We start from the raw sequence: 27,756 nt of genomic DNA, 5'->3' as shown, positions 1-27,756 counted from the left end.
TTCCAGACACCAGATCAAAGAATGAAACAATTGCTTCTTCGCCCAGGCCCCCCGCCCTCTCACTTTGTAAACAATTTCCCTTTGTTATGGGAACCGTCTGTTTTTCTTCCACACTTGCTTCAGTGTCCTTGGAAGTGAGTCAGGCTCTCACAGCAGAATCAACAAGACTAAAAGAAGAGATGCGTAGCTGCCAAAGTTTCATTCTTGACACAGGGACCGCTACGAGTGCCCAAATGAGCTGGGACACCCCCTCTAAAGTTCTGTGTTTTTTCTTCCTCTTTCCTTTCCTTTACTCCCATGTAGCTCATGGTTCCTTGGCTGCAGGCCCCGGAGGCTGACCTGCGTGAGAGGGCCATCTGGAGCAGCGCCTCGCTCCTCAACTTTGTCGCCAACAAATTGCAGCTGGAAGTGAGTCACCACGAATTTTGTAGTTTATTGATTACTCTTTTGTAATTTATTTCATGCATTCATTATTCTTGGTTTATTGTTGCATTATACTATTGTTTAAGGTGGTGTCGCTCAACCTGGCAACTTTTAAGAGTTGCGGGGTGGACTTCAGCTCCCAGAATTCCCCAGGCACCATGGCAGTTGCTAAGGTTTCTGGGAATTGAAGTCCACATATTTCCAAGTGGCCCAACTGGAGAATTCTGAGAGTTTAAAAATCTGCAAAGATTTGGACCTATTTTGAGTCTGCTACGTTTTACCCCAAACACACTGCTGGGTAGAAATGATAGATCCCAGTTCACTTAGAATAGCAGAGCTGGAAGGGACCTTGGAGGTCTTCTAGTCCAACCCCCTGCTTAGGCAGGAAACCTACACCATTTCAGACAAATGGCTGTCCAGTCTCTTTTTAAAAACTTCCAGTGTTGGAGCATTCACCACTTCTGGAGGCAGGTGGTTCCACTGGTTAATTGTTCTAACTGTCAGGAAGTTTCCCCTTAGTTCCAGGTTGCTTCTCTTCTTGATTAGTTTACATCTGTTGCTTCTTGTCCTGCCTTCAGGTGCTTTGGAGAATAGCTTCATACACACACACACACACACACACACACACACACACCTCTTTGTGGCAATCCCTCAAATACTGGAAAACTGCTAACATGTCACCCCTGGTCCTCCTTTTCATTGAAATAGACATAACCCATTCCTGCAACCGTTCTTCATATGTTTTGGCCTCCAGTCCTTTAATCAGAATAGGGAATGCCAGAGCTGGAAGGGAGCTTGTAGGTCATCTAGTCCAACCCCTTGCTCAAGCAGGAGACTCAATACTATTACAGACAAATGTCCAGTCTCTTCTTAAAAACCTCCAGTGTTGGAGCATTCACTGCTTCTGGAGGCAGGTTGTTCCACTGGTTAATTGTTCTAACTGTCAGGAAGTTTCTCCTTAATTGCAGGTTGCTTCTCTCCCTGATTTAGTTTCCATCCATTGCTTCTTGTCCTGCCTTCAGGCGCTTTGGAGAAGAGTTTGACTCCCTCTTCTTTGGGGCAGCCCCTGAGATACTGGAACACTGCTATCCTGTCCCCCCTCATCCTTCTCTTCATTAAACTAGACAGACCCAATTCCAGCAACCGTTCCTTATATGTTTTAGCCTCCAATCCTTTAATCAGAATAGGGAATGCCAGATCTGGAAAGGAACGTGGGGGTCATCTAGTCCAGTGGCTCTCAACCTGTGGGTCGGGACCCCCTTTGGGGTCGAACGACCATTTCACGGGGGTCGCCAAACAATGCAGTCCACCATATTTTTTCCCCTTAGCTGTGCTCCTCCCTTTTCTTCTATTTGCTTTTGAAAGCCAATAGAATAGACTCTCTTGAATAGAGTCTAATTCTATTGGCTTTCAAAAGCCAATAGGAATTGTCCAGGCTGTCTCTGCCCTGCTGAGCCCGCCAAAAGCCCCATTTTGCAAACGGTGCTGCACCAGTTGAGTAGTCCTCGACTTACAACCGGTTGGGGGTCGCGGCATTAAAAAGGTTGAGAACCACTGATCTAGTCCAACCTCTCCTCCCTTCTTCTTTGTGGCAGCCTCTCAACGCCACGTTCAGTACGGTGCAAAATCAGAGATCACCCCTCTTTGCTTCTAACCCTCTGGTCATCTCTCTCCTCTTAGACCAAGTCCAAGTTCTCCCACCTCGGTCATCTGGTAGCCATTTTGGGAATCTGCTGCGGTGACCCGATCAAATCGATCTGTTCGAAAGCTGCCAAGAGCATCCATCTTCTCCTTTCCATCGTGCTGGGGCAAAAAAGTAAGAGGGTTAAGCGGGAATGGATGTCCACCAAATCCCCAAGATTGCAGGGGCGCCTAGAGACCATCGGGTCCAGCCTCCCCGCTCAGTCCAGCTTAAATCCCAAACGGATCTGGACTCTCATAAGTACTAGCCAGTTGACCGCGGGGACGCTGCAACGGATGTAAACGTGAAAAACGGTCCTTATTTTTAGTGCCGGCGTCATTCCAAATAGTCACTGTTGCAAGTCGAGGACTAACTGGGCTGGTCCTTCTGTGGGCTCCTGGTGGGGGGCCTCTGCCAGCCTCTCAAGCTAGCTTGCAAAACCCCAGGGAAGTGGTGAAGGGTGTTGTGCGAAGTCAGCCCGCTCGTCGGAAAAGTCCGAGAGTAACGCTGGATTCTGCTCTGTGTGCCAGTTGCAAAGTTAGACCAGAAGAACGTCCACACCGAAGTCATCAAGTGGAAGCACCAGGAATTTCTGGAGACCTGGAATCCCATGGTTTTTCTCAAAAATCCTTCCAGAGTCGCTGAGGTAAATGGGATGGATGAAGGCCCACGTTGGGAAGGGGAAGGGGAAGGGGAAAGGGGAAAGGGGAAAGGAAAGGAAAGGAAAGGAAGAGAAGGGAGAGGAGAGGAGAGGAGAGGAGAGGAGAGGAGAGGAAGGGAGGGGAGGGGAGGAGAGGAGAGGAGAGGAGAGGAAAGGGGAAGAAAGGATAGGATAGGAAAGGAAAGGAAAGGAAGAGAAGGGAGAGGAGAGGAGAGGAGAGGAGAGGAGAGGAAGGGAGGGGAGGGGAGGAGAGGAAAGGAAAGGAAAGGGGAAGAAAGAAAAGGAAAAGAAAGGAAAGGAAAGAAAAGGAGAGGAGAGGAAAGGGGAAGAAAGAAAAGGAAAAGAAAGGAAAGGAGAAGAAAGGAAAGGAAGGAAAGGAGAAGAAAGGATAGGAAAGGAAAGGAGAGGAAAGGGGAAGAAAGAAAAGGAAAAGAAAGGAAAGGAAAGGAAAAGAAAAAGGAAAGGAAGGGAAGGAAAGGAAAGGAGGGGAGGGGAGGAGAGGAGAGGAAAAGAAAGGAAAGGAAAGGAAAGGAGAGGAGAGGAGAGGAAAGGGGAAGAAAGAAAAGGAAAAAGGAAAGGAAAGGAAAAGAAAAAGGAAAGGAAGGAAAGGAAAGGAGGGGAGGGGAGGAAAGGAAGGGAGAGGAAAGGAAAGGAAAGGAGAGGAGAGGAAAGGGGAAGAAAGGAAAGGAAAAGAAAGGAAAGGAAAAGGAAAGGAATGGAGAGGAAAGGAAAGGAAAAGACCAGAAAAGAAAGGAAGGGAAGGGAAGGGAAGGAGAGGGGAGGAGAGGAGAGGGAAGAAAAGGAAAAGGAAACGGGAAGGGAAGGGAAAGGAAAGGGAAGAAGCCAAGCCAAGCCCCTCCTTCCTGCTCTCCCTTCTCCAGGTGTTCAGTGTCTACTTCAGCCCCAGAGAGAAGACGGATTTCCTTCTGACCGTCCTGGATGGGCTGACCGAGGCCTGCAGCAATTTCTCTCTGGCAGCTACAGAGTCTCTTCTCGCCAGCATCGCGAGGACCTGCGGTCCAGAAATAGAAAAGGTAAGTGAGACCCCCACCCCCACCCCAAAGCCAGGGGAAGCTCCTGGATGCCTCCCTCGCAGCACCTATTCCCAGATGCCTCGGTGACCCAGCTGCACCTGTTGTAGAAATCAAAGACTTGAATCAGCTCTTTGAGGAAAGGGAAGTTTATTGCATGCAGGTTCAGAGAGCCATCCTGGCTTAAACAGTCTGAACTCAGATTGTACTTTGATGACCACTTTTATAACCCTTTCTGGCGGGGGTTATTTTCGGGTCACATTACATTCTATAGGTCCTTATTCTAACATAGAAAAACTACTAGACAGATCTATAATCGATAGCTCCTCGTTTACATTGGAATGTTTTTAGCAATCAGCAATATATCAAGTGTTAAGCAATTGAGATATACCATGTGACAGGCAGTTAGTAATATATCATGTGCAGAGCTGGGAACAGGATGTCTGGCCATCCTAAATTTAAGAGTTGTCTTGTAAGCAAAACAAACCCACATTTTTGTTGGGCCATCTGCTTTTTATACACATCCTTTGTCGGACCAGTATTTTTCCAGGTACCACTTTACACCCACTGCTAAATTGGGCTGTTTTCTCAAGGCCATTTATATACAGAGCATTGCATAACTTCAAGAGGGCTGAACGCAGGGATTCCTTTGCGACTGGATTGAACGGAAGAACGAGAGGGATCTCGGAGTCCTACTGGACGATCCCTTCAATAGGAGCCAGCCGTGTGCTGCAGCTGCCAAAAAAAGCCAACACAGTGCTGGGCTGCATGGCTGGCTCAGGAATTCTGGGAGTTGAAGTCCACGAGTCCTAAAAGAGCCGAGGTTGCCTAGCCCTGCTATATACTGTAGTAAGCAGTGCTCAGTCCTTGCAGGGTGCAAAAAATGGCGACTCACACGTAGCAGTTTATTGTTTATATAGTGTTTTCAAGCAGCAAACGTTTCTACGTGACAATAGCATTTCATTGGCTAAACTCCCAACCAATCCTCAAGAGTATAGAAGCCAGAGGCCAGAAACAGGGAATAGTAATGGCAATAACATCTTGTTGATGCGAGCTAGCTGTTATCAGACAGGCAAGGTCAAACAGAGCTGCGCACTTTCACATCGCCATGGTAATGTGAAGGGGGGAGATAGATCTAGAGCAGTGTTTCCCAACCTTGACAATTTTAAGGCAAGTGGACTTCAACTCCCAGAATTCCACAGCCAGCATTGCTGGCTGTGGAATTCTGGGAGTTGAAGTCCACATGCCTTAAAATTGTCAAGGTTGGGAAACACTGCTCTAGAGAAGAAGAAGCACACAGGCGTTGGAGGGGCAGTTTTCCACATACAACCTTTGCCTGGCCCCCACCTTTACAATATACCATTCCAGACAAACAGCTGTCCAGTCTCTTCTTAAAAACTTCCAGTGTTGGAGCATTCGCCGCTTCTAGAGGCAGGTGGTTCCACTGGTTAATTGTTCTCACTGTCAGGAAGTTTCTCCTTAGTTCCAGGTTGCTTCTCTCCTTGATGAGATTCCATCCGTTGCTTCTTGTCCTGCCTTCAGGCACTTTGGAGAAGAGCTTGACTCCCTCTTCTTTGGGGCAGTCCCTGAGATACTGGAGGACTGCTATCATGTCCCCCCTCGTCCTTCTCTTCATTAAACTATATTCCAGTGGTTCTCAACCTTTTTAATGCCGCGACCCCCAACCGGTCGTAAGTCGAGGACTACTCAACCGGTTGTAAGTCGAGGACTACTCAACTGGTGCAGCACCATTTGCAGAATAGGACTTTTGGCGGGCTCAGCAGGGCAGAGACAGCCTGGACAATTCCTATTGGCTTTTGAAAGCCAATAGAATTAGACTCTATTCAAGAGAATCTATTCCATTGGCTTTCAAAAGCCAACAGAAGAAAAGGGAGTAGCACAGCTAAGGAAAAGGGGGAAAAAAATGGCGGATTGCATTGTTTGGCGACCCCCGTGAAGTGGTCGTTCGACCCCAAATGGGGTCCCGACCCGCAGGTTGAGAACCGCTGCTATATTCAGTGGTGGGATTCAGCCAGTTCGCACCACTTCGTTAATTTTTTGGTTGCCCAGGCCCACAGAATGGACTTCCGGAAGCGGCGTCCACACAGAGAACCGGTTGTTCACATATTTGAATCCCCACACTGAATATATTGCAATAGCAGAACTTTTTGGAGGAAGCTGAGTTTTGAGGGAAGCAGTGATTTCTTGGATGAGGGACAGGGCTACATTCAAAAACTCCTCTTGAAGCTTTCTCCGTTCTCGTCCTCTCCTTTCAGGTCCCCGATATTATAGAAGGGATCTGCAGCCGTCTGAACCTGATCCGTCGACCCAGCACCAGAAGGCTGTTGATGAAGCTGGTGGGGCTGTTGGCGGGCAGGACCGAGCATTTAGACACCGTTATCTCAACTCTTCTGGAACATTCCTTCTCAGCAGACAGGTGCCAAATGCCTCCTTCCAGCCCTCGTACGGAAATTGTTGCAATTTCTGCGTTTCTGTGGCAACTTGTGTTATTCCTCATTTGAGTTTCCCAAACCTGGCAATTTCCAGGCATGGGGACTTCAACTCCCAGAATTCCACAGCCACTGTGGCCATGGAGGAGAATTCTGGGAGTTGAAGTCCCCACGCCTGGAAATTGCCATGATAAACAGGGCCTACATCAATCCCAAGCATAAGGCTCGGCCTAAGACCTCCTTCAGAGGTGTGGTGGTGATAACTCCCATAATTCCCAGCCTGAACTGCCCAGGATGTTCAGGAGTTGTAGTTTAGGATGTATTTGGAGCCCCCCCCCCCTCAGGAGAAAACAAGATTAGACTGGGATTTAATTCATTTAGAGCAAGAGTCCTCAACCATGGCAACTTTAAGACTTGTGGACTTCAATTCCCAGAATTCCTCAGCCAGCTTTGCTGAGGAATTCTGGGAGTTGAAGTCCACAAGTCTTAAAGTTGCCATGGTTGAGGACCTCTGATTTAGAGTCTTCTTGGATGCCTTAACACAGGGGTCTTCAAACTTGGCCCTTTGATGAGTTGTGGACTTCAACTCCCAGAATTCCTAAGCCAGGCACGTGTCATAAAAGGGCTAAGTTTGAAGACCCCCTGCCTTAACAGATCCAACCAATCAATTTAGGAGGAAACATGTCTCATTGTGACCCATACATGTAATTTGGGTCACTAGTAAGGAATGTTATTGCTGGTTTCAGATATGTTAAACCCATATTACTTGGAGGGGGGGGACAACAAAGTTGAGTTTTCATAACATTGGCACTACATTAAGTACTTCTACTAAGTATCTCTGTATGTCTAAGGTCCATGTGTATTTACCCATGTAGTATGGCTGTAGTATTATTGTTTATGCTTCTTATTATCTTCTTTATCCCTCCCCCTCGTAACTGATATTATTCTGCTGTCTTGTGTGTACATTAAGAGCTTTTGCACTGGAGGCAAATACCTTGTGTGTCTAATCACACTTGGCCAAATTCAGTTCAATATTATAAGCTTCAAAACCATGTGTAGGTTGAGCTCACACAACATGCTGGTCTAAGCTACTATGAGGCTGGATTACTAATGGATGTGAGAACCTGAACATTGTCTTAGTATGGGTGTGTGAACTACCCCATCACCATTAGCTATTTTTTTAATTAGCTTTTTTTAAAAAAAATCAGGTCACTTCCATCCATTGGGAGGGATGTGTTGTGATTCCTGAGTCTGAGGACTCAGAGGAGGAGGAGGAGGAGGAGGAGGAGGGGTCTGGAGTGACATCAAAGGAGGAGGAAGGCTCTTCCAGACTTACAGTCTGACAAGGAGCCTGGCCCGTCTACTCGCCCTCTGGCTGAGACACAGCTTTGCTGGGAGTCTGAATTGGACAGTGATGAAGAACAGCTGGGACAAATCCCGGATGCACGAAAGCGCCGGCAGGCAGAGAGTGTAGGACAGAGGGATGCAATGGGGCGGCTCCAAAGGCAAAGGAGAAGGCATTAGGAAGCCACACCTTGGCTGCATCATAAAAGGGAAGGTGTGAGAAGTGCTGACTGCCGAAAGCAACCGTTAGTGTTGCGGATCGAGTTTGTGTGAGCTGTGTTTGTTTGCCTTGGACGTTGACTCAGGTCTGTGAATAATAAAAGGGGACTGGTTTTTTCCCGCGGTTCCAGCCTGCTTGTTGGAAGAGGGGCTTCTCCTTGTGAGCTTAACACTAGGCTGGGACAGAACGGGTTGTGAGTGACATGCCCCTCAAGGAGAGAGAGACCAAGTTCTAACAAGCATTCAACTTTGGCCCTTCCTTCAACCTTCCTCCCATTGGCAGCAGTCCATCTGAGCTGTGGCGATCTCTTTCCACGGAGGAAATGATCGAAGAACAACTTCTGGAGAACTTGCTCACCAGGCTGCAGAGCCAACATAAGACACAGCTGCAGCCTCCATCCTTCTCCCTCTCTGTGAGTTGGACCTTGCCTTTCTTTCAGGGAGAGCTGGGTTCTAAGTCCTGGTTGCACTGAGAGAGTGCCATCAGTTGGGCTTCTTTGGGCCAAATTCAGGGTCACCGAAATGGCTGACCGTTGATTTGTTCTTCTCTTGTAACTAGTGGACCATCCCTTAAATAGGAGCCAGCCGTGTGCTGCAGCTGCCAAAAAAGCCAACACAGTGCTGGGCTGCATTAACAGAGGGATAGAATCAAGATCACGTGAAGGGTTAATACCACTTTACAAGGCCTTGGTAAGGCCACGCTTGGAATACGGCCTCCAGTTTTGGTCACCACGATGCAAAAAAGAGGTTGAGACTCTAGGTCAGGGGTAGGCAACCTTGGCTCTTTTATGACTCATGGACTTCAACTCCCAGAATTCCTGAGCCAGCCATGCTGAGGGGAAAGGGAGAGATTTCCAAGCTGAGCCATGCTGGCTCAGGAATTCTGGGAGTTGAAGTCCACGAGTCATGAAGGGGCCATATAGTTTCCCCCGATGGCTCAGGAATTCTGGGAGTTGAAGTCCACGAGTCATGAGGGAGCCATATAGTTCCCCCATGCTGGCTCAGGAATTCTGGGAGTTGAAGTCCACAAGTCATAAAAGAGCCAAGGTTGCCTACCCTGGCTCTAGGTCAGTGGTTCTCAACCTGTGGGTCAGGACCCCTTTTGGGGTCGAACAACCATTTCACGGGGGTCGCCAAACAACGCAGTCCGCCATTTTTCCCCCCTTTTCCTTAGCTGTGCTACTCCCTTTTATTCTATTGGCTTTTGAAAGCCAATAGAATAGACTCTCTTGAATAGAGTCTAATTCTATTGGCTTTCCAAAGCCCATAGGAATTGTCCAGGCTGGCTCTGCCCTGCTGAGCCCGCCAAAAGTCCCATTCTGCAAACGGTGCTGCACCCGTTGAGTAGTCCTCGACTTACGACCGGTTGGGGTTCGCGGCATTAAAAAGGTTGAGAACCACTGCTCTAGGTTCTCCTGCTTGAGCAGGGGGCTGGACTAGAAGACCTCCAAGGTCCCTTTACCAGCTCTATCCTGATGGAATTACATCCCGCTTTCCTTGTCCCCCGTCCCCCTTCCAGTTAACCCAGGCTCTCTACGAGGTGATCTCCGTCCTGGAATCCAGGGACACCATCCGAGGCCTTTTTCCGGAGCTCCTGGTGACCTTCCTTGTCGAGCTTCATTTCAGCAGTCAGAGGGACGCCCTGCCCGACGTGGACTTCCTCCAGCAGTGCGGGCAGGTCAAAGGTCAAGTCAGGTGCCACTTCCTAGGGAATCCTCATCTCCCCATCTCCGTTCCCAACCTTTGTGGCGTTATGAGCAGTCCTTGACTTACAACAGGGTTTGTTTAGTGACCGTTTCGAAGTTACAACAGCGTTGGGAAAAAAAATGACACACGACCGTTTTTCACGCTTAACGACCGTCGCAGCCTCCCCGTGGTCACGTGATCAAAATTTGGACACTTGGCAACCGATTCCGATTTACGATGGTCACAGTGTCCTGGAGGGGGTCACGGGATCCCCTTTGGCGACCTTCTGGCAAGCCAAGTCAATGGGGGGAAGATGGATTCACTTAACAACTGTGCGACTGACTGAACAACTGCGGTGATTCATTTAACGACTGTGGCAAGAAAGATTGTAAAATGGGCCAAAATCACATTGAACAGCTGTCTCTCTTAGCAATGGAAATTTTGGGCTCAGTTGTGGTTGTAAGTTGAGGTAGTCCTTGACTTTGCTTGTCTGAAGGCCACAAAAGAGGATCACGTGACCCCTCGGGTCATGGCAACCGTCGTAAATATGAGTCAATTCATTGCCAAGTGTGTGGATGTCAATCTCCTGACGGTCATAAGTCACTGTTTTTAGTGCCGTTGTAACTTCGGTCACTCAGTGAACTTCAGTGTCGAACTTTGAACGGTCACTAAATCAACCGTTGTAAGTCAAGGACTACCTGTTGTGATTCCTCGCCGGCCAGTGGACCCAGCAGCTGAGTCTGAGGAATCAAAGGAGGAGGAGGAGGAGCGGCCTGGAGGGTCATCAGAGTCAGAGGAAGACTCTGAGGAGCTCCAAGACTTACAGTCTGACCAGGAGCCTGGCCCCTCTACTCGCGCTCAGGCTGAGACACAGCTGTGCTGGGAGCCTGAGTTGGACAGTGATGAAGAACAGCTGGGACAAATCCCGGATGCACAAAAGCGCCAGCAGGCAGAGAGAGTAGGACAGAGGGATGCAATGGGGCGGCTCCAAAGGCAAAGAAGAAGGCATTAGGAAGCCACACCTGGGCTGCATCATAAAAGGGAAGGTGTGAGAGGTGCTGACTGCCGAAAGCAACCGTTCGTGTTGCGGAATCGAGTTTCTATGAACTGTGTTTGTTTGCCTTGGACATTGACTCAGGTCTGTGAATAATAAAAGGGGATTGGTTTTTCCTGCGATTCCAGCCTGCTTGTTTGGTAGGGCTTCTCCTTGTGAGTGTAACGAAGACTCATGTGGGCTGGGACAGAACAGTCCCTGTATAAGGAACAGCAGCCCTGAGCGAATCCTTCTCTGCCCCTTCAGTTTCGCCGTGGAGGCCATCAAGATGCTGCTCATCCGGATCGGATGCCGGTACGAGGTGACCTTCATGGAGAAGACGCGAGGCTGGTCGATGCTGCAAAGCGGCCGGGAACTCCTCCAGGGAAGCACCCTCCTGGCCAGGTGAGTCTGTCCCCCCCCCCCAAAAGACGGTGTGGTTCTTTGATTCAGAAAGTGGACATCACCTCCACCCAGTTGTCTGTGCAGCTAAGCAACCCAGGTTGAAGACCCGAGCATGCTGAGAATGGGTGAGCTCCCGTCTTCACCTCAGCTGTTGCCCACCTAACCTAGCGGTTCGAAAGCGTGCAAAGGTGAGTGGATAAATACAGGTAGTCCTCAACGCACGACAGTTCGCTTAGTAACATTTTGAAGTTGCAACGGCACCGGAAAAGGAGGCTTAGGGCCAGTTTTTCACAGTTACGACCGTTGCAGCTGCACGTGATCAAAATCCAGATGCTTGACAGCTCGTTCATATTTACGACGGTGGCTGTGTCCCGAGTCACACGATCCGCTTTTGCAACCTTCTGGCAAGCAAAGTCAATGGGAGAAGCCAGATTCACTTAACAAGGGTGTTACTAACTTAACAACGCAGTGACTCACTTAACAACTGTTAACGGATCTTTTGTCTTTTTCAGAGCCATGCTCCATTTTTGCTGCCCGGAGATTATCAGGGTCCTGGATTTGCTATTCTCTGTCCTCAGCAAAAGCAGCGAAATGCACAAGCCGACAATCATTGCCTTCTTTGTCGAGGTAAGGAGCGGGTGGGAAAAATCAGGTGTGTGATTTCTAGCTTACTTTGCACCGCGCACAGGCCTCCTCACAATCCACCTCACTATTCAAATCAGAACACATACACAGATCGTTCAATTCAGCGAGCAAAAATAAGCTTGATGTTTATTCACGCAACCTGAAGTTGAAGTCCACCCCTGGTCTAGTCCAGGGGTAGGCAACCTGGGCTCTTTTATGACTCGTGGACTTCAACTCCCAGAATTCCTGAGCCAGCCATGTTGAGGGGAAGGGAGAGGTTTCTAAGCTGAGCCATGCTGGCTGAGGAATTCTGGGAGTTGAAGTCCACGAGTCATGAAGGGGCCATAATTTCCCTATGCTGACTGAGGAATTCTGGGAGTTGAAGTCCACGAGTCATGAAGGAGCCATAGTTCCCCCATGCTGGCTGAGGAATTCTGGGAGTTGAAGTCCACGAGTCATGAAGGAGCCCTAGTTCCCCCCATGCTGGCTGAGGAATTCTGGGAGTTGAAGTCCACGAGTCATGAAGGAGCCCTAGTTCCCCCCATGCTGGCTGAGGAATTCTGGGAGTTGAAGTCCACGAGTCATGAAGGGGCCATAGTTCCCCCATGCTGGCTCAGGAATTCTGGGAATTGAAGTCTGTAAATCATGAAGGGGCCATAGTTCCCCCATGCTGGCTCAGGAATTCTGGGAGTTGAAGTCCGCGAGTCATGAAGGGGCCATAGTTCCCTCATACTGGCTCAGGAATTCTGGGAGTTGAAGTCCCCCAGTCATGAAGGGGCCATAGTTCCCTCATACTGGCTCAGGAATTCTGGGAGTTGAAGTCCCCAAGTCATGAAGGGGCCATAGTTCCCCCATACTGGCTCAGGAATTCTGGGAGTTGAAGTCCGCGAGTCATGAAGGGGCCACAGTTCCCTCATGCTGGCTGAGGAATTCTGGGAGTTGAAGTCCACAAGTCATGAAGGGGCCATAGTTCCCCCATGCTGGCTGAGGAATTCTGGGAGTTGAAGTTCCCGAGTCATGAAGGGGCCATAGTTCCCCCATGCTGGCTGAGGAATTCTGGGAGTTGACGTCCACGAGTCATAAAAGAGCCAAGGTTGCCTACCCCTGGCCTAGGGTGATGAAAAAAAGATCTCCAGATCATGCCTTCTTGCATTTTACTCTCCCCTTTCATGATTTTTCTCACTCCCTCACCCAATCCCAACTCAATCCTCCTCTAAAGAGTGATTTCAGCCCTGAAGACCAAAAAGACAATTTCTTCTGGTGGTTCCTTGACTTTGAGAAGATGTTCTTCCAGGTGAGGCCACCAAAATAAATTCGAACCGTGGGAAGACATCTCCTATTGACCACTACGGATCCTGTCCATCCTCAAGTTGCTTTTTTCCCTGAGGAACTTGATCCTCTTCTCATCCCTTCGGTCTCTCGTGACGGATTCTCACTTTGACCTTCAGCTACTTCACTCCCAAGACATCGACCAGTTTCCCACAGAACAGATCTTTGAGAACCTGGAGGAATGGACCCAAAACCCCAGCCCAGATGTTCGCTCTCTTGCCCTACGGGCCCTTGGCATCCTGGTCATCCATCCAGACAAGGTGAGGAAGCAGCTGAGAAGTGACCCCAATGGTTGGGAGGGGTTTTTCATTCCAGATTATAGACCCATAATTTGGTTTTTCGGCAAAAGACACTTTGGCCCCCGTTCACAAGTTACTCTTCCCTGTAGATCTAGGTGCCAGGGAGGGCTTGAGAAAGGATGTCCCCCCCAAAAAAAATGGAGATGTCAGAAGCTGTTGAGATGTTTCTCCTAGCCTACCCAACGTCTACGTAACAACCTGGGAAAAAAAGCAACTTATTTATTTATGAGACTTATATACCGCTTTGAGTGCAAGCACTCTCTAAGCGGTGTACACCAGTAAGCAATGTATATATATATTTACATTGCCCCCAACAATCTGGGTCCTCATTTGACCTACCCCGGAAGGATGGAAGGCTGAGTCAACCTTGAGCCGGTGAGATTTGAACCGCTGACCTGCTGAACACCGTCAGCTAAAGTGGCCTGCAGTACTGCACTCTAACTGCTGTGCCACCTCAGCTCTTATGACTGTTTTCCACACTTAACAACCGTTGCGGCCTCCCACCGTATTCAAAATTGTGACACTTGGGCACCTGGCTCATATTTATGACGGTTGCAATGGTCCCGGCTTGACGTGATCCCTTTTTGTGACCTTCTGACGAGCGAAGTCAATGGGGAAGCAACTCCCGTAACAATTGCAGTTTTTTCGCTTAGTAACTGTGAGAAGAAAGGTCCTAAAATGGGGCAAAACACATTTAACAACTGCCTCACTTAGCAAACAGAAATGTTGGCCTGACTCGCAGTCGTTAAGTCAAGGGTTACTATCTGGAGATCCATTCCAGAGCTAGCTAAGTTATTTATGTGTTGAGAACGTCATTTGGAGAGTCAGATGAAAATCTGGATCAGTGGTTCTCAACCTTTTTAATGCCGCAACCCCCAACCGGTTGTAAGTCGAGGACTACTCAACCGGTCGTAAGTCGAGGACTACTCAACGGGTGCAGCACCGTTTGCAGAATGGGACTTTTGGCGGGCTCAGCAGGGCAGAGACAGCCTGGACAATTCCTATTGGCTTTTGAAAGCCAATAGAATTAGACTCTATTCAAGAGAGTCTGTTCTGTTGGCTTTCAAAAGCCTATAGAATAAAAGGGAGTAGCACAGCTAAGGAAAAGGGGAAAAAAATGGCGGACTGCGTTGTTTGGCGACCCCCGTGAAATGGTCGTTCGACCCCAAATGGGGTCCCGACCCACAGATTGAGAACCACTGATGTAGATCATTTGACAGATCAATCAATCAGTAAGGCACGGACGACGATGGGCACTTCCTGTTTGCAGGTGGAGGAAGTCAAAGCCTTGATGCCCACCCTCTTGGCTGGCCTGGAGGAAACGGACAACGGGGTCATCCTGGAAGCCATCACCGCCCTCCAAAATGTTCTGAAGTTCATGCAGAGGAGCGACGTTGTAACTCTGGCAGAGAAGCTCCTTCCGTTGTTTAGCGCTGTAAGATGATTCACCCAGGTGGATTCCCAAGACCTTATCACTGTGATTCTCAGCCTTGACCACAAGGGATGGACTTCAACTCAATCAATCAATCTGTTCAATCCCAGCCTATTGCCGTTAAAGGCACAAGGACCAAACCCCTGTTGATAAAGTAGACCAAACCCCTTTTAATATGGGTGACAAACTTGCCAAATAGTCCAAAACACAAACAGCAAAACTCAATCCAAATGAAGGAACTAGTCCACAGGAAACCCGATACAAACAGAAGAGTAGTCACAAGCAAGACGAACAAACCAGGATCCCAAGAAGCACTTTGCAAACGGTTGCCTTCAGCAACCAGCACTGCCCACACCTCCTCTTTTTATACAGCAGTCCCAAGGCGTTGCCTCTCAGTGCCTTCTCCTTTTACTCTGGAGTTGCCGTATTGACTGCTGCTGATTTACTCTCGCTAATTGACGACGTGTGCGAGCATCAATTAGCAGGTCCATCAGCTGTGAGTTCTCCCAGTCTGACTCATTCTCCTCACACAGCTGAGCTTCATCAGGAACACGACTGGAGGGCCCAGGCTCTGCATCAAACTGTGAGTCCTGTAATTCATCCGAGCCTCCCTCTGCCCCCGATGGCCCTTCAAATGCCTCCTCCACCTCTTCCTCAGATTCCTCGGACTCCGCTGTTGGGAGCACAGGCTGGCACGGAATCACAACACAATCTAGAGCTGGAAGGGACCTCGGAGGTCTTCTAGCCCAACCCCCTGCTCAAGCAGGAGAGCCTGTACCCCTTCAGACAAGTGGCCGTCCAGCCTTTTCTTAAAGGTCTCCAGGGATGGAGCACCCACCACATCTGTTCCACTGGTTAATTGTTCTCACTGTCAAGACGTTTCTCCTTAAATCCAGCTTTGCTGGCTGGGGAATTCTGGGAGTTGAAGTCCACCCATTTTAAAGGTCTCTTTAAGACTTGTGGACTTCAGTTCCCAGAATCCCTCAGCCAGCCATGTTGGCTAGAGAGTTATGTGAGTTGAAGTTGACAAGTCTTAAATTCTGGGAGTTGAAGTCTATCCATCTTAGCGGTCAAGGCTGATGAACACTGTCCTCTCCCCAGTTCTGTGGTTCCTTGAGTCCTCTTTCCTCTGAGGTCTTCTCCTGTGGTTGGCTTTCCTTGGTCTCCTCTCCCATACTAGCCACTACAAAAGGAGACACAGGTCAACAAACCACCATAAGACCCAGATGCACAATAGATTGAATCAATATTTAGAACCAGAACAACAGAAACCAGATTTTCAACTAAAAAGACATCTCCTGGAGAACATCGGGCAGAAATTGAGGTGGGAATGACCGCTTCCCTAAAAAACAGAGGTCTCCAAACTTGGCAACTTTAAGATTGTGGACTTCAATTTCCAGAATTCCCCAGCCAGCCATGCTGGCTGGGGAATTCTGGGAGTTGAAGTCCACGAGTCTCACATTCTGGCGATTCTGGGAGTTGAAGTCCATGAGTCTCAAAGTCTGGGAATTCTGGGAGTTGAAGTCCATGAGTCTCACATTATGGAAATTCTGGGAGTTGAAGTCCACAAGTCTCACATTCTGGCAATTCTGGGAGTTGAAGTCCACAAGTCTCACATTCTGGCAATTCTGGGAGTTGAAGTCCACGAATCTCAAATTCTGAGAATTCTGGGAGTTGAAGTCCACAAGTCTCACATTCTGGCAATTCTGGGAGTTGAAGTCCACGAGTCTCAAATTCTGAGAATTCTGGGAGTTGAAGTCCACGAGTCTCAAATTCTGAGAATTCTGGGAGTTGAAGTCCACGAGTCTCAAATTCTGGGAATTCTGGGAGTTGAAGTCCACGAGTGTCCAATTCTGGGGATTCTTGGAGTTGAAGTCCATGAGTGTCCAATTCTGGGGATTCTGGGAGTTGAAGTCCACGAGTCTCACATTCTGGGGATTCTGGGAGTTGAAGTCCACGAGTCTCAAATTCTGGGGATTCTAGGACACGAGTCTTAAAAGTTGCCCCGTTTGGAGAGCCCTGCCTTAAAGTATCACAAAGTTGTTGCATTGTCTGATTCTCAGGGATGCTGGTGTTTGCATGTTGGGACCACAAGACAGAGTGGTGTGGTTGTCGTTAGGAGGATAGGTTTATCTGCTTCCCTGCTACAGGCCAAGTTATGCCGGTTAGGGCAAAGGCCACAGGCATCATAACACTCCACGGTGCTGCTGATGCTGCTTCTTTTTCGCAGGCAGACCCTAAAGTACGCAGTTCCGCCATCTTTCTCTTTTCTGAGCTTACGAGTTTGGTGAAGAAGAAGGAGAAGTATCTAATCCAGGAGCAAGTTAATCAAAGTCTGGTCCCACTGTTACTTCACCTGCAGGACGAGGAGCCGGATGTTGTGAAGGTGAGTGGAGTTGAGGAACGGAGTTGGGGAACGCTGCGGGAATTGGGGGTGTCTAGTTTAACAAAAAGAAAGACTAGAGGGACGGGATAGCAATGTTCCAATATCTCAGGGGCCGCCCCAAAGAAGAGGGAGTCAAGCTATTCTCCAAAGCCCCTGAAGGCAGGACAAGAAGCAATGGAGGGAAACTAACCAAGGAGAGAAGCAACCTAGAACTAAGGAGAAACTTCCTGACAGTGGGGACAATTAACCAGTGGAACTACCTGCCTCCAGAAGCGGTGAATGCTCCAACACTGGAAGTTTTCAAGAAGAGACTGGACAGCCATTTGTCTGAAATGGTGTAGGGTTTCCTGTCTGAGCAGGGGTTTGGATTAGATGACCTCCAAGGTCCCTTCCAACTTTATTATTATTATCGATCATCGCACAGTCAGCCAGATGTTCAGACTGGATTTGGCATTTTGTCTACCTATCGAGTCCTTACCCAGGACCTGGGATAGGCAGATGTGGATGTTTGATGGTATTACAGATATCGTCGCAGGATGGAAGCAGTTCCTAGTAAGGCCGCCTTTTGCAATTGACTAATAGCGAATTTGTCAATGCCAATGGTGTTCAAGTGGTGCTCCAGTTGTTTTGGGATTGCACCCAAGGAGCCTATGACTATTGGTACTACCCTTGCTTGCTTTTGCCACAGTCTTTCTATTTCTATTTGTAGGTCTTTGTATTTTGTTATCTTCTCCAGTTCTTTCTCTTCTATTCTGCTATCTCCAGGCACTGCCACGTCCACTATCCAGACTTTTTTGTCTTTCTTATCGACAATTGTTAAGTCTGGGGTGTTATGTTGCAGGTGCTTGTCTGTTTGAATTCTGAAGTCCCAGAGCAGTTTAATTTTATCATTTTCTATGACTTTCTCTATTTTATGATCCCACCAGTTTTTGCTTCTTCTTGTTGGACTTGATCTGTAGTAACAGATCATTATTTCTTTGTTTTCCATCACTGTGTATCTGCGACGGGTAAACACCTTTTCTTCCAGTAGTTCTGCAGCTGCTGGCCCTGGTTGCTCAGCCAACAGTCCTGAGTCCTGTAACCCATTTTTCACCAGATATCCAGGAACTCCAATATCTAGTGCGGACCTTGTTAACCCGGGCGACGTCCGAGCCGGTATGGCATTCTGAAATTTACGTCTCACCATATTTTTTATGGGAGAGACACTCTTTGTCTGACTCCTCTGATGAGACCTGTCCAGTATGGTTGAACCTCTGGCATAGCTCTCATCTTCCTCAGAGTACACAAGCCCCACAACCACGTCAAGGTAGTGCCTCACTGGGGGCTTATTATTATTATTATTATTATTATTATTATTATTATTATTATGTCTAGTCTAATGAAAAGAAGGACGAGGGGGGACAGGATAACAGTCTTCCAGTATCTCAGGGCCTGCCCCAAAGAAGAAGGAGTCAAGCTATTCTCCAAAGCGCCCAAAGGCAGGAGAAGAAGCAACGGATGGAAACTCATCAAGGAGAGAAGCAACCTAGAACTAAGGGGAAACTTCCTGACAGTGAGGACATGAAATGGTGTAGGGTTTCCTGCCTGAGCAGGGGGTTGGACTAGATGATCTCCAAGATGAGAGAAGAGCAACAAAGATAATCAGGGGACTGGAGGCTGAAACATACAAGGAACGGTTGCTGGAATTGGGTATGTCTAGTTTAACAAAGAGAAGGACGAGGGGGGACAGGATAGCAGTCTTCCAGTATCTCAGGGGCTGCCCCAAAGAAGAGGCAGTCAAGCTATTTTCCAAAGCCCCTGAAGGCAGGACAAGAAGCAACGGATGGAAACTCCTCAAGGAGAGAAGCAACCTGGAACTAAGGAGAAACTTCCTGACAGTGAGGACAATTAACCAGTGGAACCATCTGCCTCCAGAAGCGGTGAATGCTCCAACACTGGAAGTTTTGAAGAAGAGACTGGACAGCCCTTTGTCTGAAATCCGTTGCTTCTTGTCCTGTCTTTGGGTGCTATGGAAAAATAAGTTGACCCCCTCTTCTTTGTGGTAGCCCCTCAAATATTTGGAAACGTGCTGTCATGTCATCCCTAATGGAGAGTTAATATCAGTTCTACAAACCTTTCAAGGGCTTCTACAACATAGAATCACACAGTTGGAAGGGACCTTAGAGGTCTTCTAGTCCAGCCCCCTGCTCAAGCAGGAGAATGTCTCAGACAGGTGGATGTCTAGTCTCTTCTTAAAAACCTCCACCGATTTCTGGAGGCAGGTGGTTCCACTGGTTAATTGTCTTCCCTGTTAGGAAGTTTCTCCTTAATTCCAGGTTGCTTCTCTCTTGGGTCAGTTTCCAACCACTGTTTCTCGTCCTTCCCTCTGGTGCTTTGGAGAATAGCTTGACTCCCTCTTCTTTGGGGCAGCCCCTCAGATACTGGAAGGCTGCTCTCATGTCTCCCCTATTTCTTCTTTTCTTTAGACGAGCCAGACCCAAGTCCCGCAGCCGTTCTTCATATGTTTTAGCTTCCAAGCCTTGGATCATCTTTGTTGCTCTTCTCTGGACTCTTTCAAACATCTCAACATCTTTTTTGTGGTACGGTGACCAAAACTGGTTCCATTTTTTTTCTCCGTGTCCCCACAGGGTTGTCAAGATGCTCTTGTCAAGTGTTTCCGCTTTCTGGGTTGGTCACTTCCGAAGAAGGTCAGCAGCAAGAAAGCCTGGCACGATCACCCCTTGATCCCAGAGACCCTCTGCCGTCAAATCGTGAGTCACGCTTCTCCTCCATTTTTTTAAAATCATTATTACTAGAACAATTAACCAGTGGAACTGCCTGCCTCCAGAAGCGGTGAATGCTCCAACACTGGAGGTTTTTAAGAAGAGACTGGACAGCCATTTGTCCGAAAGGGTGTAGAGTTTACTGCCTGAGCTGGGGGGGGGTTGGACTAGATGACCTCCAAGGTCCCTTCCAACTTTATTATCATTGTTACAGTGGTAGCTCGGGACCATCTCTGGAGGCTTTTAAGAAGAAACTGGACAGCCATTTGTTTGGAATGGCATAAGGTCTCCTGTCTGAGCAGGGGGTTGGACTGGATGACCTCTCGGGTCCCTCCCAACGCTGTTATCCTGATTCCATGGCGAGAAAAATTATTGTTTCCTTTCTCTCTCGTGTCCTTTGATAGTCCTGGAAGGTAAAGACCATCCCCGCCATCTTGCTCCAGTGCCTGGATCATCTCCAGTGTCCCCAGGTTGCTATCCGGAGAGCGGCGGCCATCTTTATTGGTGAGCTGGGGAATTCTGGGAGTTGAAGTCCATCCACCTCAAGCCATTTAGCCTGGGGGATTCTGGGAGCTGAAGTCCACCCCCCTCGAGCCATTTGGCCCAGGGAATTCTGGGAGTTGAAGTCCACCCACCTCGAGCCATTTGGCCTGGGGAATTCTGGGAGTTGAAGTCCACCCACCTTGAGCCATTTGGCCTGTGCTGTATTGGATTTATCCCAAATGACCATTAAGGGCCTAATATTATTTCGGTCTGCACAGCCCCGACTTGAAATCTTCCAGCTGTGGGCGCAAACATCTGGGTATCCTTCCCTGTTCCCTTTCTCTCTATTGCAGGCTGTGTTGCTCAGTGTGCAGATCCTGTGGCCATCACTGAAGAGAACCGGGACTTGATATTCATCTGTAAGTACCTGCAACAAGTCTCTTTCTTTCTTTCTTTCTTTCTTTCTTTCTTTCTTTCTTTCTTTCTTTCTTTCTTTCTTTCTTTCTTTCTTTCCTTCCTTCCTTCCTTCCTTCCTTCTTTCCTTCCTTCCTTCCTTCCTCCTCCTCCCTTCTAGCCCTGATGATGTTCCCTAGTTGGGTCATGAAAGGTCTGCAAGAAAACCACCCAGCTCAGAGGGCACCCAGGACCTCATAGTCTCTTTCTTTCTTTCTTTCTTTCTTTTCTTTTCTTTCTTTCTTTCTTTCTTTCTTTCTTTCTTTCTTTCTTTCTTTCTTTCTTTCTTTCTTTCTTTCTTTCTTTCTCTCTCTCTTTCTTTCTTTCCTTCCTTCCTTCCTTTCCTTCCTTCCTTCCTTCCTTCCTTCCTTCCTTCCTTCCTTCCTTCCTTCCTCCTCCCTTCTAGCACTGATGATGTTCCCTAGTTGGGTCACGAAACGTCTGCAAGGAAACTACCCAGCCCAGAGGGCTCCCAGGACCCCTGGGGTCGACTCCCCTTCTCCGTCAGCTGCTGACCTCCGCCATTTCCCCTCCTTCAGCCCTTTCCAAACTGCAGCACGATCCGGATCCTTCGGTCCGGGTGGCCGCCATGGAGGCCATGCAGATGGTCCAGGAGGCCTGCGGGGGCCCCTCCATCGCGCTGCGAAGCCAGACCCACTTCAGCCTGGACAGGGAAGAGCGCCTCTTCTCGCAGGGACACTGGGAAGTGCCGGATCCAGCCCTGACCCATCGCTGGAACCCATCATCCCCCGTCTCCCACCGGATCGTCACTAGCCACGTCAGGAGGCGACAGTCGGGGCCCGCCCGCCAAACCTGACCCACAGCCGGGGGGGGCAGAAGGCAGACCACGCCAGGCAGCGGATTCTCCGAGAGGCCGGAGGGCTGCAGCAGAACCGATCCGGAACCTCCGATCCAGAAGGGATCCCCGCGGGAAAGCCGGCGATGGAGGTGGTCCAGTCCCGCGGTTGTGTCTAGATCTGCGAGGGTGAATTTTGCGGCGATGCGGGTCAATGTCCATGCTGAGTGGCGCTCACTCCTTTACATTTCTTCGGAAAAATGTCCGCTTTGCTCCTGCCCCAACTCGGAGCAACTTACAAGGGCGAGGAACGAATTGAGAGGAGAATGGAAACGACCGGAAAGAATCGGGACGATTGAAAGCCGCCGACTCAGACTCAAATTCAGGTAGGTCCTCGGCTTACAATCTTTCGTTCAGTGACCGTCCCAAGTTACAACAGCGCTGGGGAAAAAGGGACTCAGGACCAGTCCTCACACTTACGACCCTTGAACCCTCCGCGTGGTCACGGGATCAAACTTTGGGTGCTCGGCAACTGACGTGTACTTATGACGGTTGCGTCATCCCGGGATCGCGCGATCGCCATTCGTAAGCTTCCCAGCCGGCTTCCACCAAGCCAAGTCAATGGGGGAGGGGGGGAAAGTAAGTTTCGCTTAACAACCGCACGATTCACTTAACAACCGAAGTGATTCGCTTAACAACGGTGTCCAGAAAGGTCCTAAATCGCTTAACAACTGCCTTAACGTTGGAAATTTGGGGAGCTCATTGGGGCCGTAGGTCCAGGGCTACCTGTCGCGGTGGCCATTAAGTGAGACACCCCCTCACCCCGTTTTCCCTGATGCGGTCATTAAACAAATGTGCAGGTCGTTAAAGGGAGCTTTCCGCAGCACTGGGCAGAACAGATCAGACAGCCACGTGGTGTGATTGCAGAAGTAGCTGCCATAACCCAAACTAGACTGTTGTTTCTCTGTGTCATATAATATATGTGGGTATATGCATAATTCTGTATTTATTTATTTATTTATTTATTTATTTTTGTCATATTTATGTAGTGAATATCAGAGATAGTGACCCTTTGAGAGCTGAATGCAACGAAATTTCATTTTAATATATGTCAATTAGTGTACACTCAAAGTGACAATAAAGTTATTGTTCTATTTTATTCTATTCTGTTCTATTCTGTATTTGTATTCTATTCTATTCTATTCTGTTCTGTTCCGTTCCGTTCCATTCCATTACGTTCTGTTCTGTTCTGTTCCGTTCCGTTCTGTTTTGTTCTATTACATATTTCTATTTATTCCATTCCATTCCATTCTATTCTATTCTATTCTATTCTATTCCATATTTTCTATTCTATTCTATTCTATTCCATATTTCTATTCTATTCTGTTCCGTTCCGTTCCATTCCATTCCATTCCATTCCATTCTATTCTATTCCATATTTTCTATTCTATTCTATTCTATTCTATTCTATTCTATTCTATTCTATTCTATTCTATTCTAATTCTATTCCATATTTTCTATTCTATTCTATTCTATTCCATATTTTCTATTCTATTCTATTCTATTCTATTCTATTCTATTCTATTCTATTCTATTCTATTCTATTCTATTCCATATTTCTATTCTAGTCTATTCTGTTCCGTTCCGTTCCATTCCATTCCATTCCATTCTATTCTATATTTTCTATTCTGTTCTGTTCTGTTCTGTTCCGTTCCGTTCCGTTCCATTCCGTTCCATTATTTTCCGAGTGACCGGAAGTCAATGCAGCCAATCGACCAATGGCCGCCACATCTGGAGTAACACCACATGGGTGCCCAGATTGCAAAGTGCTGCAGAAAACTCTGGAGCTCCAGAAATCCTGATGGGTGATGGTGGGTAAAGAGAAGGCTACCTGGGGACCCAGGGATGGGGAGGCCTCCGGGACCCCATGGGAGATGGGAGGAAATAGGCAAGTTGCAGCATCTCTGTGGTCAGTTGTAAGGGGAAATGACCACAAGGGGCATTGCAGTGGTCCTAACTTTGGAACTAGGTCATAAGTAGCAACCGGTTATTAAGTGAGGACTACTGACAGCTGCAACGAGCAAGGGCTTTCAGAGTTGTGATGCAATTCTTGCCCTTCTTTGCTAGAGAATTGGGAACCGCAGGAAGTTTTTTGGGAATTAAAACAACTGGGAATCTGCTGGCGAGCAGAGCAAGGAACTTCATCGTGGTAAGATCAGCTTCATGGTTTCCTGTGTGCCTGCCCGCGCGCGCGTGCACTCACACTCACACACACACACACACAAACACAAAGTAAAGAAAAGAAGAAATAGGGGAGACATGATAGCAGTGATCCAATAACTGAGGGGCTGCCACAAGGAAGAGGGAGTCAAGCTATTCTCCAAAGCACCAGAGGGAAGGACAAGAAACAAGGGTTGGAAACTGATCAAAGAGAGAAGCTAACTGGAATTAAGGAGAAACTTCCTGACAGTGAGGACAATTAACCAGTGGAACAGCTTCCCTCCAGAAATCGTGGGCGCTCCATCAAGAAGAGACTGGACAGTCATTTGTCTGAGATGATATAGGTTCTCCTGCCTGAGCAGGGGGCTGGACTAGAAGACCTCCAAGGTCCCTTCCAGCTCTATTCTATTCTATTCTATTCTATTCTATTCTATTCTGTATTTCTATTCTGTATTTCTATTCTATTCCTATTCTATTCTGTTCTATTCTGTTCTGTATTTCTATTCTGTATTTCTATTCTATTCTATTCTATTCTATTCTGTATTTCTATTCTATTCCATATTTTTTATTCTATTCTATTCTTATTTCTATTCTATTCTATGCTATTCTGTACTTCTATTCTATTCTATTCTGTATTTCTATTCTATTCTGTATTTCTATTCTATTCTATTGTGTTCTATTCTGTATTTCTATTCTATTCCATATTTTCTATTCTATTCTTATTTCTATTCTATTCTGTATTTCTATTCTATTCTATTCTTATTTCTATTCTATTCTATTCTGTTCTAATTTCTATTCTAGTCTAGTCTAGTCTAGTCTATTCTAAACACCAAAAACACACAAACAAACAAAAAAATCTGGAAAATAACAAAATTAGTCATTGCTGCCCTCGTGTGGCCAATCCAGGAACAGCATGTAGTGGTTATAAAAGCTACAACTCTTTTCCCCAAAAGTGCATTATTATTTTTTTTAGGAGGCAACTGGGTTTGTTGTTTTGCTTTGAAGCCATTTCCCTTCTTATCCAAGAAGCTTCTTCAGTTCTGACCGGATGGCGGAGAGTGGAAGGATTTATCCTTCTTGCAGACAGCTGGTCATTTGCATCCTTTTAGAGAGTCGTTGAGGCCATTTGGAGGCTTATCTGTCCCCTCAGGGTCACCTGAGTGGTGTAAATGGGTGTGGAGTCTTTTCTTTGAAGACGTTTCACTTCTCCTCCAAAGAAGCTTCTTCAGCTCTGACTGGATGGTGAGGAATGGCAGGATTTATACTCCTTGCAGAAAAAGTGGTCATTTGCATTCTGTTAGAGGGTCATTGAGGCCACTGGGAGGTTCGCCTGAGTCCTCAGGGTCACCGGAGTGGTGCAAATGGGCGTGGGCCTCCTTGGGACTGCTGAAAGGACCGTGTTGTAGACTGGAGATAGAGGATGTCATATCCCCCACCCCTCTATTGAGGGAGGTCTGCTCCATTTTGACCTCTTGCACCCCTCTTTCAAACCAGCGGTCCTCTCTGTCCAAAATGTGGACTTTGCTGCCCTCAAAAAAAGTGGCTTTTGTCTTTTAAAGGCAGACGGACGGACCGCTGATGGGTTTGTTCCCCGATGTGGCGCTGTGCGTTTGTGAAGTGGTCGTTTCGTTTCCCCAATGTGCAGATCTGCACGGGGCTCGCTGCATTGTACAGCATACACCACGTTGCTCGGTTTGTGTCTGGGCGTTCTGTCCGTGGGGTGGACAAGCGTCTGCCTTAGTGTATTCGTGGATTTGAAGTGTGCATGTGTGTTGGGGGAGGGATACAACACCACTTATCTCTGTTTACAACACAGACCTTTGAGCAGTTCCGAGAAGGCTCCACACCCATTTGCACCACTCAGGTGACCCTGAGGACACAGGTAAATCTACAAACTCTCTAAAAGAAGGTAAACGACCAGCGGTCTGCAAGGAGTATAAATCCTTCCATTCCCCACCATCCAGTCAGAGCTGGAGAAGCTTCTTTGGATGAGAAAGAAAAGAAAGAAAAACAACAAGGAAGTCCAGTTGCCTCATGGAAAGAAAAACAAAGCACCTTTGGAATAATCATTTCCATAGGCATTTACAACTCTTTTTATTTCTTATTTGTTTGCTCTGAAACGAATATTGATCCCTTCGTTCTGTTTTCCAGCCAAAGGCCCCAGATTGGGCCCTTTGTCAAATTGGGGGTGTCTAGTTTAATGAAGAGAAGGACGAGGGGGGACAGGATAGCAGTCTTCCAGTATCTCAGGGGCTGCCTCAAAGAAGAGGGAGTCAAGCTATTCTCCAAAGCACCCGAAGGCAGGATTAGAAGCAACGGGTAGAAACTAACCAAGGAGAGAAGCAACCTGGAACTAAGGAGAAACTTCATGACAGTGAGAACAATTAACCAGTGAAACCACCTGCCTCCAGAAGCGGTGAATGCTCCAACACTGGAGGTTTTTAAGAAGAGACTGGACAGCCATTTGTCGGAAATGGTATAGGGTTCCCTGCCTGAGCAGGGGGTTGGACTAGATGACCTCCAAGGTCCCTTCTAACTTTATTATTATTATTATTATTATTATTATTATTATTATTATTATTATTATTATTATTATTATTATTTAAGTTACAATTATAATCAAAATTTGGCCATCAATGAAACAATTCAATAAATAAAATATTGAATAAATATTACATTATCGACTTAAAAAGCCCAACTTGCTTACTACAAAGTCATCTAGTCCAACCCCCTACTCAGGCAGGAAACACTATACCATTTCGGACAAATGGCTGTCCAGTCTCTTCTTAAAAACCTCCAGTGTTAGCGCATTCACAGCTTCTGTAGGCAGGTTGTAAATAATAATAATAATAATAATAATAATAATAAAGTTGGAAGGGACCTTGGAGGTTATCTAGTCCAGCCCCCTGCTCAGGCAGGAAACCCTGTACCATTTCAGACAAATGGCTGTCCAGTCTCTTCTTAAAAACTTCCAGTGTTGGAACATTCACTGCTTTTGGAGGCAAGTAGTTCCACTGATTAATTGTTCTAACTGTCAGGAAATTTATGTATGTATGTATGTATGTATGTATGTATGTATGTATGTATTTATGTATGTATATAATTTCTCTCTCTCTTTTTTCCTTTAATTAGAAGCAGCCTCCTGAAGAACAGATCCAACCGAGACTGCAAAACCTTAATAATAAGTGATAGAAAACCCAGAAGAATTCAGAAGAATACCCTATAAATAAAGATTTCAAAAGTATTCACGGATTGCAGCTGCTTAGATGGGCCTAGGGCAAAATTTGCTAGTTTTTTAATCCTGCTCTTTTGCAGACAGGAATCACGGGCTGATTCTACTTCGCTCCCCTTCTCTTTATCCCCAAAAATTTATTTCTTCATTCATTCAAGTTGGAATAAATCAATTCCATCCTCCAGGCAACTGTCAGTGCCAACCTTTGACACATCGAAAGAAACAGAAGGAAAAGCATAAACTAGCTGCCAACTTCTGGAATAAATTGACTTTGAGTTGGTTCCCAAGATGCATAAATCAATTGGGTTGTTCTTTTCTTTGATCCATGCATGGGGGAAAGTTTTAAAGCAGGTAGATTTATGAGTCCCCTGTTTTCTAGAGTTTTCCAACATGCAGGCTGAGGAATGCCAAGAACTTGATCGGGTTCTGTGAGATATTACAAAAAAATTAAAAAGTGCATCCGAATGCAGACTGTTTACTACCATAGGCACTTCGTCCCTTACTCTTCAAGTCTTGCAATCTCATTTTTAACTAGCTAACATAGGGGTCTTCAAACTTGGCCCTTTGATGACTTGTGGACTTCGACTCCCAGAATTCCTCAGCCAGGCACGCTGGCTGAGGAATTCTGGGAGTCGAAGTCCACAAGTCATCAAAGGGCCAAGTTTGAAGACCCCTGGACTTCAACTCCCAGAATTCTTCAGTCAGGCACGCTGGCTGAGGAATTCTGGGAGTCGAAGTCCACAAGTCATCAAAGGGCCAAGTTTGAAGACCCCTGGACTTCAACTCCCAGAATTCTTCAGTCAGGCA

At 47.3% G+C, this 27,756-nt stretch overlaps 1 protein-coding gene across 4 annotated transcripts; it reads left to right on the top strand.

Moving 5' to 3' along the window:
* The first annotated feature begins 98 nt into the window (after positions 1-98).
* LOC120313717 (maestro heat-like repeat-containing protein family member 7) lies at positions 99-27,522 on the top strand. Of its 4 annotated transcripts, XR_005558235.1 has the most exons (17): positions 99-408; positions 2,104-2,750; positions 3,647-3,799; positions 6,073-6,233; positions 8,093-8,222; positions 9,329-9,504; positions 10,796-10,933; positions 11,446-11,560; positions 13,006-13,146; positions 14,456-14,620; positions 16,848-17,003; positions 19,631-19,753; positions 20,170-20,269; positions 20,602-20,667; positions 21,241-21,883; positions 23,625-23,706; positions 26,850-27,522. XR_005558235.1 is itself a non-coding variant. In XM_039355893.1 (15 exons), exons 2-15 carry the CDS (start codon positions 2,715-2,717, stop codon positions 21,516-21,518), a joined length of 1,938 nt encoding a protein of 645 aa, XP_039211827.1. In that variant the 5' UTR covers positions 99-408; positions 2,104-2,714; the 3' UTR covers positions 21,519-22,552. The 4 variants fall into 4 exon arrangements, 1 of the variants encoding a protein (XP_039211827.1); XR_005558236.1 differs by lacking the exon at positions 23,625-23,706; XM_039355893.1 differs by lacking the exons at positions 23,625-23,706; positions 26,850-27,522 and having other exon boundaries at positions 21,241-22,552.
* The last annotated feature ends 234 nt before the right edge of the window (positions 27,523-27,756 follow it).

This window comes from Crotalus tigris, unplaced genomic scaffold, assembly GCF_016545835.1.
Source record: "Crotalus tigris isolate CLP2741 ecotype Arizona unplaced genomic scaffold, ASM1654583v1 scf7180000018765.387419, whole genome shotgun sequence".
Classification (NCBI taxonomy): Eukaryota; Metazoa; Chordata; class Lepidosauria; order Squamata; family Viperidae; genus Crotalus; species Crotalus tigris.
This window is presented reverse-complemented; position numbering and strand designations above follow the sequence as displayed.